The 18,606-nt window shown below is 44.2% G+C and overlaps 1 protein-coding gene across 2 annotated transcripts in view; it reads left to right on the forward strand.

Annotated features, from left to right (window-relative positions):
* The window catches only part of IL17RD (interleukin 17 receptor D), a 76,024-nt gene extending 60,328 nt beyond the window's left edge, over positions 1-15,696 (forward strand). For both annotated transcript variants that reach the window (XM_054479680.2, XM_063661048.1), the window contains exons 8-13: positions 972-1,037; positions 2,264-2,318; positions 2,818-2,928; positions 4,041-4,225; positions 6,883-7,825; positions 8,920-15,696. In XM_054479680.2, coding sequence (XP_054335655.1) covers positions 972-1,037; positions 2,264-2,318; positions 2,818-2,928; positions 4,041-4,225; positions 6,883-7,825; positions 8,920-9,032 — 1,473 coding nt within the window. In that variant the 3' untranslated portion in view covers positions 9,033-15,696. The remainder of the gene's footprint in view (positions 1-971; positions 1,038-2,263; positions 2,319-2,817; positions 2,929-4,040; positions 4,226-6,882; positions 7,826-8,919) is intronic.
* The last annotated feature ends 2,910 nt before the right edge of the window (positions 15,697-18,606 follow it).

Here is an 18,606-nt window from a genome sequence, read left to right on the forward strand (position 1 = left end):
TTTTTAGTAGAGACGGGGTTTACCATGTTGCCCAGGCTGGTCTTAGACTCCTGACCTCAAGTGATCTACCCACCTTGGCCTCCCAAAGTGCTGGGATTACAGGCCTGAGCCACCACACCTGGCCTGTCCTTTTATATTTTAAACATTCATCATGTGCTTTCTGTGTGGCAGGCCCTGAGCTTTATGCTCCTTGAATCCATACCGCTCTGTGAAACAGAGGCTACTGTCATCCCCATTTTACAGATGAGAAAGCTGAGGCTCAGGGAGGTCACCTGGCTTGCTCAAGGCTGCACAGCTAGTAAGTGGAAAAACCAGATCTAGGAGCCAAGCCACTGATAACTCAGTGGCTACTGATTTTACAAATAGGCAAAGGTTAAATAGAAACTGAGTAACCCAGCCTTTAAACTGGGAGTGGTCAGAAGAGTGGAAACCAATTCATGGATGTTCACAGGACTGTCTGATCGCCACTGTGGATACCAAGAAAGTTTTTGGTCGTGGTGGCAAAGCCCAGTACCTCCTTAGACATGCTCCTGTGTATGTCAGGTTCTGTCATAGTTTGCTCTCCTTGCTGGCTCTCATCTCCATCAAGGTCTTTGACCTCCTGCTCATGTTAAAATTATGGCAAATAAAATATGTATAAACACAGACTGGTAATTTCTTTCCTCACCCTTTTATTAAGTAAAGGTTGTTCAAACCAGTTTCTTTGTCTTCAAATCAAATATTCCTGCTGAGGGTGCCACCAGCTAAGCACAGACTATGGCAAGGGTCCTGGGCTGTCCTGGGCCTTTTATCAAAGGGAAGTTCAGATAACATGTGGCAGATAAACACAGCTGCTTTTCGATCTAATCACATTTTCTGAAAACTGTGGTTGAGACTGGTGGCAAGTCTCCTTCAGCTCTGGGGGAGAAGAGGTGTCCTGATGACCTTTGCCCAAGAAGTGAGTTTTTAAAGTGTTCTTTGGTCTGTTGCAGGAGCAAAATACAGAGACGACCAGCTGCCTCCTTCAAAATGTTTCTCCAGGGGATTATATAATTGAGGTATGCATAACACAAGAAAGCCCTATTAATGCTATAGAATGAACCCAGTTCATATAGAATTCCAACTGTTTACAACACTAAAATTTCAAGCTATTGAAGGTGTGCACAGTTATATTTTTATATGGTTCTTAACATGCTTTTAAAAAAAGTTTATATATAATTGATTTTTGATCTCTTCATTAAATATTTCAAATAAATATTTTTATGTAATCATATGGTCCATATATAACCATGGTTTAAAATCTCTAGTATTCCTTAATACTACAAAGATATATTTTTAAGATTTCAGCTTAAATTTTTTTTGTTTTAGTATGAACACAGCGAAATAAGTTATGCCCATTACTTTTGCCTATACTTCTCTAAGTTTCTGTTGCTATTCTTCTATGTATGTATAAATGAATTCTAAACACCACTTCAAAGAACATGTAAATGTAATGTTTCAGTGAAACCCCGTCTCTTGTAAAAATACAAAAATTAGCTGGGCGTGGTGGCAGGCGCCTGTAATCCCAGCTACTTGGGAGGCTGAGGCAGGAGAATCACTTGAAACTGGAAGGTGGAGGCTGCAGTGAGCTGAAATTGCGCCACTGCACTCCAGCCTGGGCAAAAGAGTGGAACTCTCTCTCAAAAAAAAAAAAGTATGTTTCATTTCCTTTTTAAGATTACCTTTTCCTGTATCAAATTGGTACTACAAATAATAAGAGTATAAGGAAAATAGAAAAGGAAATTAACAATTTGTCCATAGTGCCACCATTCAAAGACAACCAACATGTCTTAACATTTTGGTAGAAACACCTAGTTCTTGCATTCCTTGGAAGCAGTGTGTGGTTTTTGACTGATACACCTTCTTAAAGCATTAATGGAGGCCCAGTAAAATCAGTGGAAGGATGCCAGTTTAATTGAGCATTATTAGAACGTGAGACTCACCAGCTGACTTCTTCAATGAATACACAGCCTTTTGATTAATAAAAGAAAACATGGTGAACTTAGAGTTTCGAGTTGGTAAAGCAGAGATGAACCTGAGTACACATGTTGCCTAGTCTCAGTCTGGCAGATGATTACAGGCTCCAGCAGCTGTCTTTTCCAAAACTCAGCCATTCTCCACTACTTGCTTCCCACCCCTTCCCGCACTGCCCACTGATGGAAAAGATGAATGAAATTACCATTTTTTTCCACTTACCTGGTATATATCACTTTAAAAAAAAAATGCAGCATTCTCTGTTTTGCAGCTGGTGGATGACACTAACACAACAAGAAAAGTGATGCATTATGCCTTAAAGCCAGGTAAGTGCTTTTTTGTTTGAAATTTGGCCCTAGACTACTATAGACCAAGGTATGTGATACTCTCTGTACTTCATGATTTACAGAAACAAAACAAAATTCGGCTCCTCTCTCTTAAATGATGTTCCATCAAATCTGACTTTTTTCCATTCTAATGTGGATACCTGGAAGATTAAAGCCAGTTTGGTGTGTATAGCTCGGACTAGATAAATAGTCAATTGTCCTCTGAAGAAAAGTGGTGGGAGGGGAGATTTCCTTAGGCAAAATTCTCACTCAAAGGTATTTTATGTCCCAGCCTGACTCTTAACTGTTGAATTGTTCTTTGCAACTCTTTAAAAATGAACCTTTGAATCCTTTTTTAATCACCAAACCACACTAGAGAAAGGTGGTTGCATGGTCCTAGAACCTGTTATGCGGCTTATGTTTAAAAAGAAAAAAAGTTGTTCCTCTTTGAACCTTTACACTGCTTAAGTTTAAAAACCTTCCCTTTGAAATTTCCCAGTGCACTCCCCGTGGGCCGGGCCCATCAGAGCCGTGGCCATCACAGTGCCACTGGTGGTCATATCGGCATTCACGACGCTCTTCACTGTGATGTGCCGCAAGAAGCAACAAGGTATCTCTTTGTGTGCTGTGTCTTCCCACAACAAGGGGCAGACCAGGGGTTGCTGCCAACAGAAAGAGAGACTGGGAGTACCTGGGTCCTCCAGGATGGTGCCTGGGAAGCCTCATAGCTCCTATTCAGTTCCCAGAATTAAAATATTTGGCTTTTAACCTCAGGAGCCACTAAAAAAACAGGTATCATTATATATCTATTTCTTGAGACAGGGTCTCGCTCTGTTGCCCAGGCTAGAGTGCAGTGGCACAGTCATAGCTCACTGCAGGCTCGACTTCCCAGGCTTAAGCCATCCTCCCACTTCAGCCCCCTGAGGTAGCTGGGGACTACAGGCATGCACCACCATGCCTGGCTAATTAAAAAAAAATTTTTTTTTTTGTAGTCATGGGGTCTCACTATGTTGCCTAGGCTGGTCTTGAACTCCTAAGCTCAAGCATTCCTCCTGCCTCAGCTTCCCAAAGTGCTGGGATTACAGGCATGAGACACTGCATCTGGCCCATAATTCTATTTTCAATGATAGGATAGTAAATTCAGGGACATAAAGGAAGCCTGAAGTATAAGTAAGGATATAGGTAGGGCTTGGTCATTTACAAAAGTCACTATGAGACAACCTTCTGAGGAGTTGGAAATGATCCATAGCTTGGTCTGGGTGAGGGTTACACAGTTATATACTTCCATAAAAATTAACTGAGATATACACTTAAGATTTATGTACTTTACTTTTGTAAATTATACATCAATAAAAACTTTTAAAAAAATATCAGCTCTGCCCGTGCTTAATTGGTCTAGTAGGTGCACTTGGCTGCAAGAGCCAGTTCTGGGCACTCTGCTGACTAGGGTGGCACTCTGCTAACCAGGGTGACCCCTGCAGCATTTCTTAGTTTATCCAAGGTCAATTTCAGGTAAAGAACAATTTTTGACCATTCGTTGCTCCACTGCGGAAATCAGCTGTCCCATTCCAAGTGATGATCTGAGGGGGCTGATGGAGTTGGGGAATGGGACTGCTCTAGGTAGACGTGTTCTTTCTTGAAGATAGCACTGGGTTTCAGTTCTTAGGGAACAGAACAAAGCGTTGCTTGCAAGTATCAACCTTATCTTCTTTTCCAATTTAGAAAATATATATTCACATTTAGATGAAGAGAGCTCTGAGTCTTCCACATACACTGCAGCACTCCCGAGAGAGGGGCTCCGGCCGCGGCCGAAGGTCTTTCTCTGCTATTCCAGTAAAGATGGCCAGAATCACATGAATGTCGTCCAGTGTTTCGCCTACTTCCTCCAGGACTTCTGTGGCTGTGAGGTGCGGAATCTAAAGTTCCTTCTCCTACCTTGGCCAGGACACTTGCCCCGTACTCTCTCCCCGCTGCCTTCTCCTCTCTTCTGGGCCTCCTGTGGTGACACTTGCCCTTGACTAGTGCCACAGCTTTCAAACTGGAGACTCTTTTTTCAGTCTGTCTTACCCATCACCAGCACTAAATATTTCATAATACTTAGTTCTAACTCTGACAAACTCCTGCTCTAAAGCTTTGAGTGGCACCCACCTCAAAGTGGTGCCAGGAAGTTTTACAAAACAGGAAGTTTTGTAAGCATTAAGAAGACCAGTAGCTTCCATGGAAACATGCAGTTGGAGTTGAGAGGTGTCACTCATGACATCCTAGTGACCATGTTCAGGACAGAAGCCCCACTTGGAGAGTCAAAGAGAGAGTGGCAAGTAAAGCAGTGAGTTTGCACAGTTGTTTGGAGGAGTTCTGCTGAGAAGGGGAATGAAGGATGGGGCTGCCATTAGAGGGGATCTTGAGGTCCAGGGAGAAGTGATAAACAAAGGGCTCTGTGAAGCTGTTTGACCATTGACTGGTGGAATCATAGACAGGGAGAAACTCATGATGCAGGAGATGGCACTGGCCAGAGAGAACAGGGAGGTAGGAAGGGAGCACTCCCAGAAAACAATATTGTGTCAAGCACTGAAATGATCTGCTCTGGTTTCTTAGCTGTTCTCTTGAGTTATTAATATGTTATTAATATGCTTTTCTATAATGTCAGAATGTACATTTTTAGAGTGAAGTCTGAAACTCTCATGCAAGACATACCCTGTTTCTTGAAAATGCAAGAACTGTACAATAATTGTGTGACTGGAAGTTGTTTTTGCTTTGAAACTGCCCATTGGCATGTTTTTCAGCATCTCTCCATGTGGTGAGGCTGCCCCCTAGTGTCAACATAACATACTATGCTAGCCTAGTTTGCCTCTGCATGAAAGCGGTGAGGTTGGTGGATCAGCACATGCTGAAAAATAACTGCACTCTAGCCAATGGCACACAGTTTTCAGATACCACGGGCAACCAAGTTTGCTCTGCTTCACAAGTATTTAGCCTCTGGGGAAAATGCTCTTCCAGTTATTAGTGTAATAGTTACTGTAGAAAATTTAGAACTAGAAAGGGATGATAAATAAAACATTGTCTGGAATCCCAACCTGATTAAGGAAAATCTTAGAAAGAGGAACTCACATTTCATGTGTGGTTTATTTCCTTCCAGTCTTTTTCCATATAGGTGAACTCACACGTACAGTTTTGCCTTTGGGGCTGATTGAAATGATTTTTTGCAGTCTCTTAATAATTTTTTACACTATTAGTAGTTATATGTCAACTGCAATTTTAAATAGCTACATGGTCCTCCATATTGATTTGCCATAACTGAGTTAATACAAATATTAAACATCTCAGTGGTTCAACATTGTCCCATTTGTGATGATTTCCCAAGAAAGATGCCTGGAAATGGAATTGCTGGGTCAAAGATAGGAACATTTAAAAAATGCTTGGTATATACTCCCGCTGAGCTTTTAGCATGTGTAATGTTAGCAAGAATTAAGGAAAGTATAAGACAATTCAGGGTTATTTTCAGCAAGTGGATGGATGTTGGGGCTTTTTCCCCATTGGTAACATCTTAGAGCAGAAGAGGAGAACAAAGTCGTTTCAGAATGCCCTTCCCTGTAAGATAGTGTGGCTGCTGTGTTTTGTCATAGCCATTGGGAATTAATAACTACAGAAGGAAAGACACCAACACAATAACCAAGAGATGTTTCCGGTAGAATTAGGTGAAAGTGGTCTGAGAAGGTGAAGTCCTCTAAGGGGCCACACATGTCTGATGTTTCTCTCCTTTGTCAGCCACCCCCACAGTCTCCCTACCAGACCGCCTTTGGGGGTAAAGCTTTGTCAATTACCAGCCTTGTAGAGATGTAGCCTTGTAGAACTGTGTGAAGCCATAGAGGAAGGTGCTAGCCAGTCCTGAGTGAGTTACTCAGAATGACCATGTTAATGCAGTTCACTAGCCTCCTCTCCAGCCATGGACCAACTAGTAAACAACATAGGTGAGCCTGAGGCTATGAGAGTGTCAAGATAGGTCCCCTTTGTCAGTCACTGTCTGGATGTGAGTCACCTATAATTGTGGGTGACTGGCATCCAGGCCTGAGCCCCATCTCCCAGCTCACTTTGGAGTCACTCATCCACATCCTCCTCTCAGAGCCTGCCAGCCTTCTCTCCAGAATCTGCCCCTCCAATCTAGGCACCTCACTCACCAGATCAACCAACCTCAGTTTCTCTGTCCTGTGCTCTCTACCACCTATTGCTTCCTTGAGGACGTCCTATGTAGGGTGTGACTTGGGCAAGGTGCCAAAAGCACTGTCCTTCTGTCCCCTCACTTGTAGGGCAGGAGTGGTAATGACTCCATGTGATACAAAAATGGATAGATGGCAAGTTTTTGCAGAGGGACTAGGGTATGACCATCAACCACAGAACTTTAGCTGTTCCTTGGTATGGTGTAACCTGGAGCCTGCACATAGCTGTGCTAATAAGGGTTAAGGGGCAGATGAGATGGCCTCCTGCTGACATTTCCCTTCCTGTTACTCATTTCCCGAGCCTCTTCCCGAGCCTTCTGTATGGGTGAGGTGCCTTGTTCTCTTTCCAGGTGGCTCTGGACCTGTGGGAAGACTTCAGCCTCTGCAGAGAAGGGCAGAGAGAATGGGTCATCCAGAAGATCCACGAGTCCCAGTTCATCATTGTGGTTTGTTCCAAAGGTATGAAGTACTTTGTGGATAAGAAGAACTACAAACACAAAGGAGGTGGCCGAGGCTCGGGGAAAGGAGAGCTCTTCCTGGTGGCAGTGTCAGCCATTGCCGAAAAGCTCCGCCAGGCCAAGCAGAGTTCGTCCGCGGCGCTCAGCAAGTTCATCGCCGTCTACTTTGATTATTCCTGCGAGGGAGACGTCCCCGGTATCCTAGACCTGAGTACCAAGTACAAACTCATGGACAATCTTCCCCAGCTCTGTTCCCACTTGCACTCCCGAGACCACGGCCTCCAGGAGCCGGGGCAGCACACGCGACAGGGCAGCAGAAGGAACTACTTCCGGAGCAAGTCAGGCCGGTCCCTATACGTCGCCATTTGTAACATGCACCAGTTTATTGACGAGGAGCCCGACTGGTTCGAAAAGCAGTTCGTTCCCTTCCATCCTCCTCCACTGCGCTACCGGGAGCCAGTCTTGGAGAAATTTGATTCGGGCTTAGTTTTAAATGATGTCATGTGCAAACCAGGGCCCGAGAGTGACTTCTGCCTAAAGGTAGAGGCGGCCGTTCTTGGGGCAACCGGACCAGCCGACTCCCAGCATGAGAGTCAGCACGGGGGCCTGGACCAGGACGCGGAGGCCCGGCCTGCCCTTGACAGTAGCGCCGCCCTGCAACCCCTGCTGCACACGGTGAAAGTCGGCAGCCCCTCGGACATGCCGCGGGACTCAGGCATCTACGACTCGTCTGTGCCCTCATCCGAGCTGTCTCTGCCACTGATGGAAGGACTCTCGACGGACCAGACAGAAACGTCTTCCCTCACGGAGAGCGTGTCCTCCTCTTCAGGCCTGGGTAAGGTGCCTTTGGGGCCGGGTCCTGACAGGCCGCAGCCTTTGACCATGCTTCTGAAATCAGTCAAAGCGTTTTTCCACTTTTGGTGCCAACTCATTGGGCAATGAAACCTGATGAGAACACGGCTTGTTTGGTAGTCTTGATTTATACCAGGTGATGGGAGTACTCACATGTTTGAGTTGCAGAAATACTAATGCTAAATTATAGTGAGCTGCCCAGACCCTGCAAGGGGTGTTGTGCCACATACAGTATATGCACTGTATCACTTTTCTAAACTCCAAAAACATCAGACACGAAAACACATTGGGCCCCAAGGGTCTTGGGTAACAGTTTGTGGATGGGTCTTTTTTAGACCTGTAGTGTTCACCGCCCCCCATTGTCTTTAAAGCTACATTCATTGAGTCTGGGATTCATGGGTACAGTATTCTTTCTATCCTTCAGCATAGGGTCCCAGGTATGAGGGCTCTCTAGGAAGGCCTACTTCCGCAGAGAGCATCAGGTAGATGCCATCTCAGGCTGTGCCTTACCGTGTCTGTAACTAGTTGGAGTCATGCATACAAACCCTTGACTGTTTTTTTTTTTTGTTTTTTTTTTTGAGATGGAGTCTTACCCTGTCGCCCAGGCTGCAATGGCACGATCTCAGCTCACTGCAACCTCTGCCTCCCGGGTTCAAGCGATTCTACTGCCCAGCCTCCCGAATAGCTGGGATTACAAGCATGCACCACCATGCCCAGCTAAATTTTTGTATCTTTAGTAGAGATGGGGTTTCACTATGTTGGCCAGGCTGGTCTCAAACTCCTGACCTCAAGTGATCCCTCAACCTCGGCCTCCCAAAGTGCTGGGATTACAGGCGTGAGGCACTGTGCCCGGCCCAAACCCTTGACTTTTAAGAAAGATGTCTTCCTTCCTCAACTAAGGGAACTAGAACTTGTTAGGAGGATGAGAGTGCCCCATCTTGAGCTGGTTGGGATTCTTGCCTCATTTATACAGAACCAATAGTCCAAACCCAGATCCAGTCACATTCTGGCATGAGCACCTGCCCAGCCCAGTGAAATGCAATGACAGTGTGGCTCTGTACTCTCTTCTCTCCTTAGGTGAGGAGGAACCTCCTGCCCTTCCTTCCAAGCTCGTCTCTTCTGGGTCGTGCAAAGCAGATCTTGGTTGCCGCAGCTACACTGATGAACTCCACGCGGTCGCCCCTTTGTAACAAAACGAAAGAGTCTAAGCATTGCCACTTTAGCTGCTGCCTCCCTCTGATTCCCCAGCTCATCTCCCTGGTTGCGTGGCCCACTTGGAGCTGAGGTCTCATACAAGGATATTTGGAGTGAAATGCTGGCCAGTACTTGTTCTCCCTTGCCCCAACCCTTTACCGGATATCTTGACAAACTCTCCAATTTTCTAAAATGATATGGAGCTCTGAAGGGCATGTCCATAAGGTCTGACAACAGCTTGCCAAATTTGGTTAGTCCTTGGATCAGAGCCTGTTGTGGGAGGTAGGGAGGAAATATGTAAAGAAAAACAGGAAGATACCTGCACTGATCATTCAGACTTCATTGAGCTCTACAAACTTTGCCTGTTTGCTATTGGCTACCTTGATTTGAAATGCTTTGTGAAAAAAGGCACTTTTAACATCATAGCCACAGAAATCAAGTGCCAGTCTATCTGGAATCCATGTTGTATTGCAGATAATGTTCTCATTTAGTTTTGATGTAGAATTTACATTGCCATGGGTGTCAAATAAGCTTTGAGTCAAAAGTCAACAAAGTGACTGAATATACAGTCACCTTTTATGAAATGAGTCTCTGTGTTACTGGGTAGCATGACTGATTGAGGTGAAGCTCACAGGGCCAGGCTGACCATCTTGACCATTCTGCTTGAGATAGGTTGGTCAATGTGCAGAAGGCCCCAGGACCTCAGCACACACAGCCTCCTCTTGGTCTGAGTAGGCATCATGTGGGGGCCAGATCTGCCTGCTATTTCCATGGGTTACATTTACTGTGCTGTATCTCAGATGTTGGTGTCTGGAAGTTTATTCTTAAGAGACTGCTAGCCAGCTGTATTATTGGAAGTTGCAGTTCGTCCTTTGGTTGGCCTTCTGGTCTAAAGCTGTGTCCTGAATATTAGGGATCAGAATACACTGAAATACAGCAGCGTGTGGAGGTGATGGCCAGTTAATCTGCTGAACTGGTTTTGACTAATGACAAACCTTTTTAAGATGGTAGAATGGAGGTGATAGTCACAAAAGTAAATGTTCCATTTTTATGAATGACTTTCTACAGAGTTTCTATTTCTAAAGAAAAAACAATTGTTCACATCCCATCTGATGATTAGCATGTGTGTAATGAATGCTGTCTTGGTCTTCCCTGTGGAAATCCTTGTCCCCGTGCCTTAGAGCAGGTGTGGACATCTCTCACTACCTTTCTCATGGGTGCTGTTAGATTTTGGCACCCCGTTTTCTCAGCATTCAGCCCAGGGAATGTGGTTTTCACTCCTTCGTCAGATAAGAGCAACATGAAGGGGTATGTTGAGAAACATCCTGAGGCAGAGTGGGAGGTGGGATGGGGCAGGACTTTCCCTTCCAAGCACATGCACGGCAGGTGGGGAAAGGGGGGCTTGCACCCTTGCTGGAAAGAAAAGGTTTGTGTATATTTCTGATGCAAATGTCATACTCACTGCTCTGTAAAGGCAGCTGGCAGCTTTTTGGGAGAAGAACGTGCTCGTCTGTTCTCTGGCATCAAGTTTCTTGCAGCTGCTCTGAGGGAGAGACAGTGAGCTGCAAGACTGCCTCCCCATAAAAACAGGCAACTCAGAGAAGAGTCATTTCATGTTGTTCCTGTGGAATCTGGAATGAGTGCAGAGCTCCTACCCACACATGACTGCCCTGCCATTTCATCCTAGGCATTCTGTGAAGGAGATTGGTTAGTCCAAACTTGCTAACATACGAAAATTCACTTGGAACATGATGAGAGATTTCTTATTGAGGCCAAGAGATGTTTCCTGTCCCAGAGGAACCATTAGGAGTCGCTTTTAGGGTATTCAGCTTTGCTCATGAAATAAGGCATCTCTGAGAAAGTGGCCCCAGGGAGAGAATGGAGGACTGGGAGGAGAAGCATTAACTGGGCTCCAAGGGTGTGTGGGCAGAGAGCTTGCTATGTGAACTCACTCCTTAAGAAAATGGAAGAGAAAAAGAGAGTGCTAGTTAAAAAATCGGGATGTTTTAGTTTGGATTTAGGGTTTTGATACTTAATGTTGAAATACTAATGTTTCTGATCAACAAAATCAAACTCTTAATATACTGAGTAATGAAACGACAGTGTGATTGCCTCAGAATAAATTGAGAAGTCCAACTTCCTAGTTTTGTTTAATTAGTTTCACTTTTTCTACTCTCCCCAGTATGCTAGAAATGGGAATCGTTCCCCTGCAGATTACGGCAAAACATCTGTTTTAAGCAAAGCTGCATTTTTTGACTCAGAAATTGTCCCAGACGGTAGATATAAGATGAAATTCAGAAAAACGTTCTGCCAAGTCACAGGCTTTTAGATATTGCGGAAACAAGAAATGGAAAATAGGGATGATCTCCATGAGAGGCCTTGATCCTGAGAGTAAAAGGCTTGTGTAGATAGGTTAGACAATGTCCTCTAGAAAAGAGACCAGGGACAAGTCCAGGGTTCAGGAAAACCAAGAAGCCTGCGGGTAGCTGAAGGTAGAGTGCTAGTTGTTCATCTTAACTTACCAATGAGCTACAGAAAGGTCTTAGCGTCTGATGTCGTCAGCTTTGCCAGGAGAGTGATCAAGGAGGTTAAAGCTCAGGTAAAGGTGTGCCTTCTCAGAGATTGGCTACAAGCAACAGAGACCACCTCAACAGAGACCACCTCAACAGACTCAGCCTAGCCATACAGGGTGCAGAAGCTCCTCCAGAGGGCTGTCTTGGGCCTTTGAGGCAATTGATCTCCAGAAAGAATCAGAAGTCATTCCAGTCCAGGCCCAGGTATTCAAATGGTGACCCAGCCAGATAATAGTATCTTGAGCCAGAAATGAGATCAGGCCATAAAGTTAGGAGACAGAGTTCTTGATTGATACGTTAGCAATAACTGAAGACAGTCTCAGATCAGAAGTTCAATAAAATGTCTTTAGCAGTGGCGACATCATTGGAATCAGTGTGTAGTAAGTCATGGATATTTAAGTTCATATATGTTTGTCAGAGTTCAGTCTTACAACTTCATAGCCACAAGTATCTTTTTTAAAATACCAACTGTTAGTCTCAGGTCTCCTGACTTAAGTGCAAATAAACAGGAAGACTGTCCTTCAAAAAATGTGGGGTTACATGATTTTCAGAGCCTTTTTTTCAGAGTTGAGCATCTTTTCTTTTAAAAGATAAGGGGCGAGAGGACCAATTTTATTCCTTGAGGAAAAATGACACACCCTTCTCCCAAAAGAAAGAAAACTCTCTGGCCCCCCAACTTCAACACTAATTTGGCTCCCTGAAGAAGACAGAAAATATTCTTTCTGTCTTTATTGAAGAGAAATGGGCAATGCCAATGTGAAGGTTACTAGTCTTTTTTATTTTCTATTGGTGAAGACTACTACTGCTCTTATTTAGCAGATCTTATACCTTCAGTGGTCACCAGTATAGCACGTGAGGTATAAGGAAAACAGTGGTGTGATGATAAATGGTAATTCATATACTTTGTCCGTGTCAGAGAGCAATAGGGAATGGTGGGGACTGTGGTAAACTGAAGCGCCCCTGTTCCACCTACAGGGTGTAATTTTCCAGTCGACTGTGGCCATGAAGTATTCCCTGATCTTCCCATTTTTCAAGAAAAGCTGACAATCTGGATTTTTATATGAAAAATCTGATTTTAAAAAATATTGGCAACTAAGTTAAAATTCAAGTGAATTTAGACCCAGCAGAAGACATGGATGGACCTGATTTGGTCCACTGACTACCAGTTTGTTAACCTCTGCTTTATAAGATTTGAAGGAAAGGCATTCATGGTAATTACAGATGGTGCCACCAGAAAATGCTCTTGCTAAATGCAGCCAGTAGTTAGATTGCTTCTTTCTCCAGTCTCCCCCGCAAAGAAATCTGACGTGATTCTGAATGCATTGGACATGTCTTGACTGTGTCTTTACATTTCATGGTGTCTTAAAAGAAAGGCAAGCTAGTTGTTAATTTCAGAATCAGATTTATGCTCTCTCAATTTAGAAAATGCTGGGAACAATTTCATTTTTTTTTTTTTTTTTTTTTTTTTTTTTTAAGATGGAGTCTTGCTCTGTCGCCCAGGCTGGAGTGCCGTGGCGCGATCTCGGCCCACTGCAAGCTCCGCCTCCCGGGTTCACGCCATTCTCCTGCCTCAGCCTCCTGAGTAGCTGGGACTACAGGCGCCCGCCACCACGCCTGGCTAATTTTTTTGTATTTTTAGTAGAGACAGGGTTTCACTGTGTTAGCCAGGATGGTCTCGATCTCCTGACCTCGTGATCCGCCCGCCTCGGCCTCCCAAAGTGCTGGGATTACAGGCGTGAGCCACTGCGCCCGGCCTAACAATTTCATTTAAACTCCACAACCTAAAGGGCTTTGTTTATAATTTTAGCTCTTGGCAGAATAATTTTTTTTAGGTGGTGTGCAGTTCTGATCATAGGCCAAGACATGATTAGGAAAGCAGGCATTTGTAGAGGGTAAGACAAGGAACTTCCTAGCGCCCATTAGAGCCAGGTATTTGCATTATCTTCTGTTTTAAGTGGTCTGTGAATTGACTGTGTTTTGGAGGTGTGAAACAGCATACAGAGAAAAGCTTTTCCTGATATTGAGATATCAGTTAGGAGTCCAAATGGGGTGTTGGGTCATCCTTGCCATATCACCTCCTTTCCAGGCTCAGGGTGAAAATAGACAAAAGAAATCTGACTGCAAGCCAGTGGCTTTGATTCCAGTTTCAGAGTTTAGGGACTAGGAGAAAGTTTAGATTATCTAGCATATTCTCCCCCTGGTGTCAGACAGGGCTGTGCCTGAATTATTCCAGACATATGGCTGTAGATGGTATTCTTTATTTTACAAGAAGGAGATTGTGTAATCGACCCTGCTGATCAGATAGTTCTTTGTATGTCTTAGAGAAATTCAAGCCGGCTTCCTTTTGTTCGGCTTGTAGTGGAGAAAGAACAGCTGGTCACCTTCCATGTATTTGAAAACCACAGTGAAGTCATCCCCCTGGTGTTTTTATTTCAGTGATAAATAATTCCACCCACTTAAACCATTCTTCATGGCTCTTGTTTTCTAGGGGCCTAATAATTTTCACTGCTGTAATGCTTCTCAGCTTCACACTTAGTTTAGTTGCCCAAACAATGTTTGTGCCTTACTCACATTGGTGCCTTGTGAAGACCAGGCTCAGGATGGGGATTATGGGGAAATTCTTGCACACCCAGCTCCTCTTACCACTTAAAAATATAGCACTTTTACAAAATGATATGTCGCCTATATTCATTGAGAATTATTTGTTTGACTACCACATTTTTTCCCCTGATGATAGTCACCTATCATAACTTGTGTTTGTTTTCCTCCTGAGATCAAACACTTGGTGCTTATTCCTGATGTATACTCTGTTGAGACCAGCTCTTACCTTCTGAGTGGCAGCTACCCCTCCCTCCCAATTTTAGATCCTATTTTTACACATCTCTATAGCTATCACCTTTATTTCATGACCCACAGTATTAAATGGTACAGACTTCGGTTTAACCACTGGTAAGGTAACAGCAGTAGTTGCTAAGTACCACCTTCCCATTGCTGTTTGAGGGCTAATTTGCAAATGCATTTGAATCTCCCAGTGGAGATGTCTGGGGAATTTTGGCCAGTTGTCTTCCCTCTTGCCCTTTTGTTCTTTAAAATTCAGCTTGGACCACAGACACCTCCAGGATCTTGTTTATGTTCTGCTCTCAATTGACCAAGCACTGCATTTTGCACAATCAGAAGTCTCACAAAAGCAAACAGTTATGACTGCATATCTGATGTTTATATCCTATAAAATTTCAGGAAGATTCAGAGGCAATCTTCTATTTGTACGTGATGTAGACAAAATTAGCTGCTCCAATTGTTAGACAAAAAATTGCCATTGGATTACACTAATGTGCTCATCTGTTGTTTTAAAAGTTTGGTATCAGGCAGGGCACGGTGGCTCACACCTGTAATCCCAGCATTTTGGGAGGCCAAGGTGGGCGGATCACCTGAAGTCCAGAGTTCAAGACCAGCCTGACCAACATGGTGAAACCCCGTCTCTACTAAAAATGCAAAATTAATCAGGCGTGGTTGTGTGCCCCTATAATCCCAGCTACTCGAGAGGCTGAGGCAGGAGAATCGCTTGAATCCAGGAGGCACAGGTTGCAATGAGCCGAGATCACGCCATTGCACTCTAGCCTGGGCAACAAGAGTGAAACTCCGTCTCAACAACAACAACAAAAAGTTTGGTATGTTTCTCTCAAGAAAAAAGCATGTTGAGTCCAGACAGCAGCAAAAGCTTTTGTGAAAACCAATTGTTGTTCATCTAGATAGTAAGTAACTCCTATTTTTACTGTTAATTTTTTAAAAGAGAATTTTTCCCTGTGGAAACTCCCTGTTAGTATGTCCTAGGGGAGAAAGCCTGTGGAATACAGTGGTTATTGATGGTGTTGCCTTTGTTTCATCTTTGAGTTTGCCCTTTGTGGGATCTAGTGGGATAATGAGCACTGACACAACCTTTAACAGCGTGCTGTATTTTTGACATTGAAAATGTTAATGACTTGATTTGTACATAACTCTGTAAATAGGTGAAAATAGATCACAGCTGACATTTACAAAATGTTTTTGTACCTTAGAATTTCTGCATTAAATAAAACGTTTTGTTTTAAGGTTGTAGTGGCTCATTTTTCAGCACATCTTTCTTGTTTCCTGACTGTTTGGGGTTCCCAGCCCAGTTTTCGGAGGGCTCTGCCTCAGGACAAGGAGGCCAGGAGTGGCTAGTCTTCCTTGCCCTTTAGAGAACAGGACCCTGCTGCCCTAGACCTTCAGCTCGGCTCCACAGGCAATCAGTCACCCATTACCCGTGTGGCATCAGGAGGCCTCCCTGCTGCAACAGGGTTACTTATGTCAGAAAGAAATTTGACTTCTCAGAACAAATGGACTTTCTTTTTAGAAATTTGAAAAAAGCCACTGAGATTTGGGGGGCTGCACACAAATTTTTTTTGTCACTCAGAAAAAGAGATGCCTGCTCAGTCTTCCATGGACATTCTCCCCTCCTGTGTCCCCCATGCTCTGTGAGTTAACTTCTTGGTGTCCATCACCTTCAGGGGCAGGTCCCAGCTCTGCTAAATTTTTTTTTTTTTTTTAAAAGAGGTAGGCTCTCCCTACATTGCCCAGGCTGCTCTTGAGCTCCTGAGCTCAGGTGATCCTCCCACCTCAGTCTCCCAAAGTGCTGGGATTACAGGTGTGAGCCACTACGCCTGGCCTCTGCTACTGTTGCTGTGCCCTAGGGACTGTCAGACTCTGCCCCTCAGCCTCTCACCCGTAGACAGGTCCTACTTTAGAGGGTGGTGAATTAAACTGCACGGTGAATGTAAAGTGCCACCTGTGCATTCCTGGCTCGTAGTCCATGCTCAGTAAGTGACAGTGTCCACAGGAGGATAGTGAGGGTTAACAAATAGCAAGGACATACAATACAAGCTTTTGACCATTGCCCGAGCAGGATATAGTCTAAGTTTGGCGTCTTGGGACCATAATAGATTTTAAAAATTGGATCTTCCTTATTTGCTTGTTCCTTCTCATACTTCACTGGGATGTTAATGTGTTCAGGGCCTACAACCTACCCTGTTTGGGGAACCTAAGGAAAACAGAAGGAGTGGTAAAAAACAAAACCCCCCCAAAGAAAACATCTCTGAGGGAAGCGTTGTTTCTGAGAGGAGGAAATTCTCACACATTCTTGCCTCCTGACCTTCGCATATCCTTAGTTTCTCCTGGGTAGAGTCACCCAGGAGACTCCTTGTCATTTCTCCCATTGATTTCCTTTTCCCCCACACTCTGTCAATTCTTTTTAGTTCCAGGAGTGCTAAAGTGCTTTACACACATCATCTCATTCATCTTCACGGCTGCTCTGTGAGGTGGCCAGTCCTACGGATCCCATTATACAGATGAGGAAACTGAGGCTCAGAGAGGCTATAACTGACTTGTGATCCCATAGGTGGCTAGTGGCAGAGCCAGGATATGAGCTGAGGCAAACCCTACCTAGACTGCTCAGGTATCCCCTTGGTAAAGGTCAAGCCAGCCAGGTAGGGATGGACTCAAAAATGTGTGGCCAAAGGCAATAGAGAGCTTTCCCGTAAAATGAATGGCAGAGAGGAAGTGATGATTGCCAACCTCTGAATGTCAGTAGGGCTGGTTCCTGCTCTTAGTGCTCTTCATGTTTTTTCTCACCATGACCCCCTATGGAGAGTACTATCAGCAGCCTCAATTTTGAGATTCTGATGTCTAGAAATTCTATAGCTTTGCCAAGGGTACAGACAAGGAATTGGCAGCACTGGAGTTGAAGTCTCTGATTGAAGCATCACCACTCCTGATCAATAGGCTGCTCTGTCCCTCAGTAACAGTTTAAGCGGAAGGAAGAATCTTGAGTGACTTGGTTCCTTTCTCTTGCAAATTCTGAGTGTAAATCTGATTCAGAGTTGAAACAAATGGATCTCATTAGGCAGATACTGCAATACATGAATTTCTCTTTCTTTTTCTTTCATTAAAATAAAAGTTACAGCTGGGCTTGGCGGTGCGCACCTATAGACTCACCTACTCAGCAGGCTGAGGCCTCAAAAAATACAAATAGTTCAGGCATGGTGACTTACGCCTGTAATCTCAGCACTTTGGGAGGCCAAGACAGGAGAATCACTTCAGACCAGAAGTCTAAGACCAGTCTGGGCAACATAGCAAGACCCCGTCTTTACAAAAAAATTTAAAAATTAGCTGGGCATGGTGGTGTGTGCTAGTAGTCCTAGGTATTCAGGAGGCTGAGGTGAAAGGATCACTTGAGCCCAGGAGTTTGAGGCTGCAGTGAACTATATGATCATACCACTTCACTGCAGCCTGGGCAACAGAGCAAGATCCTGTCTCAAAAAATTTTAAGTTAAAAAGTTAAAAAAAAAAAAAAAAAAACTTGCAGCTAGTACTTTCTATTAGTGTTCTCTTGGGACAGGATGAGAAGCCCTCATTTTTACCATGATATTAGAAAGCTGTCTGTTTTTACAGCTGCCTAGGGTTCTTGCAGTCCCCAACATCTATGGGGCCCTGCTACTGGCTTTGCTTTGTTTTAGAAATACCAGCATTAGAGGAGCAAAGACCAGCTTCCTCTTACAGGCTCTAATTAGAAAAAAAAAATTGTTGCTTTAGTTGAATAAGAACTACAGGTGATAAGCTAAGCAGGTGGAGGAGGGAGGAGACATAAAATCTTATCTTGCAGTCCTGGGCACAGTGGGTCCCCAATAAATGTGTTTCCCACTGCTCCCTCAGCATATTCTGTCCTCACTGTCCACAAGGAATGAAATCATAAAAGGCCCAAGAATAGGATAAGTTAGAGGATGCAGTGAAGGGGAGAGATGGACACAAACACGGCATAAGAACTTTTGCAATGAGAAAATTCAAATGGGACCTTTGGGATTAAGGAAAAGAAATGCAAGATCAGTGAGCTTGGCTCCCTGGCCTCTTTCTGGAAGGGACCTTGCACCATCTTTCGCATTTATACATGATACAACTGCCTTAACAGGGTTAATTCCAAAGTGTG

This window comes from Pongo pygmaeus, chromosome 2, assembly GCF_028885625.2.
Source record: "Pongo pygmaeus isolate AG05252 chromosome 2, NHGRI_mPonPyg2-v2.0_pri, whole genome shotgun sequence".
NCBI lineage: Eukaryota > Metazoa > Chordata > Mammalia > Primates > Hominidae > Pongo > Pongo pygmaeus.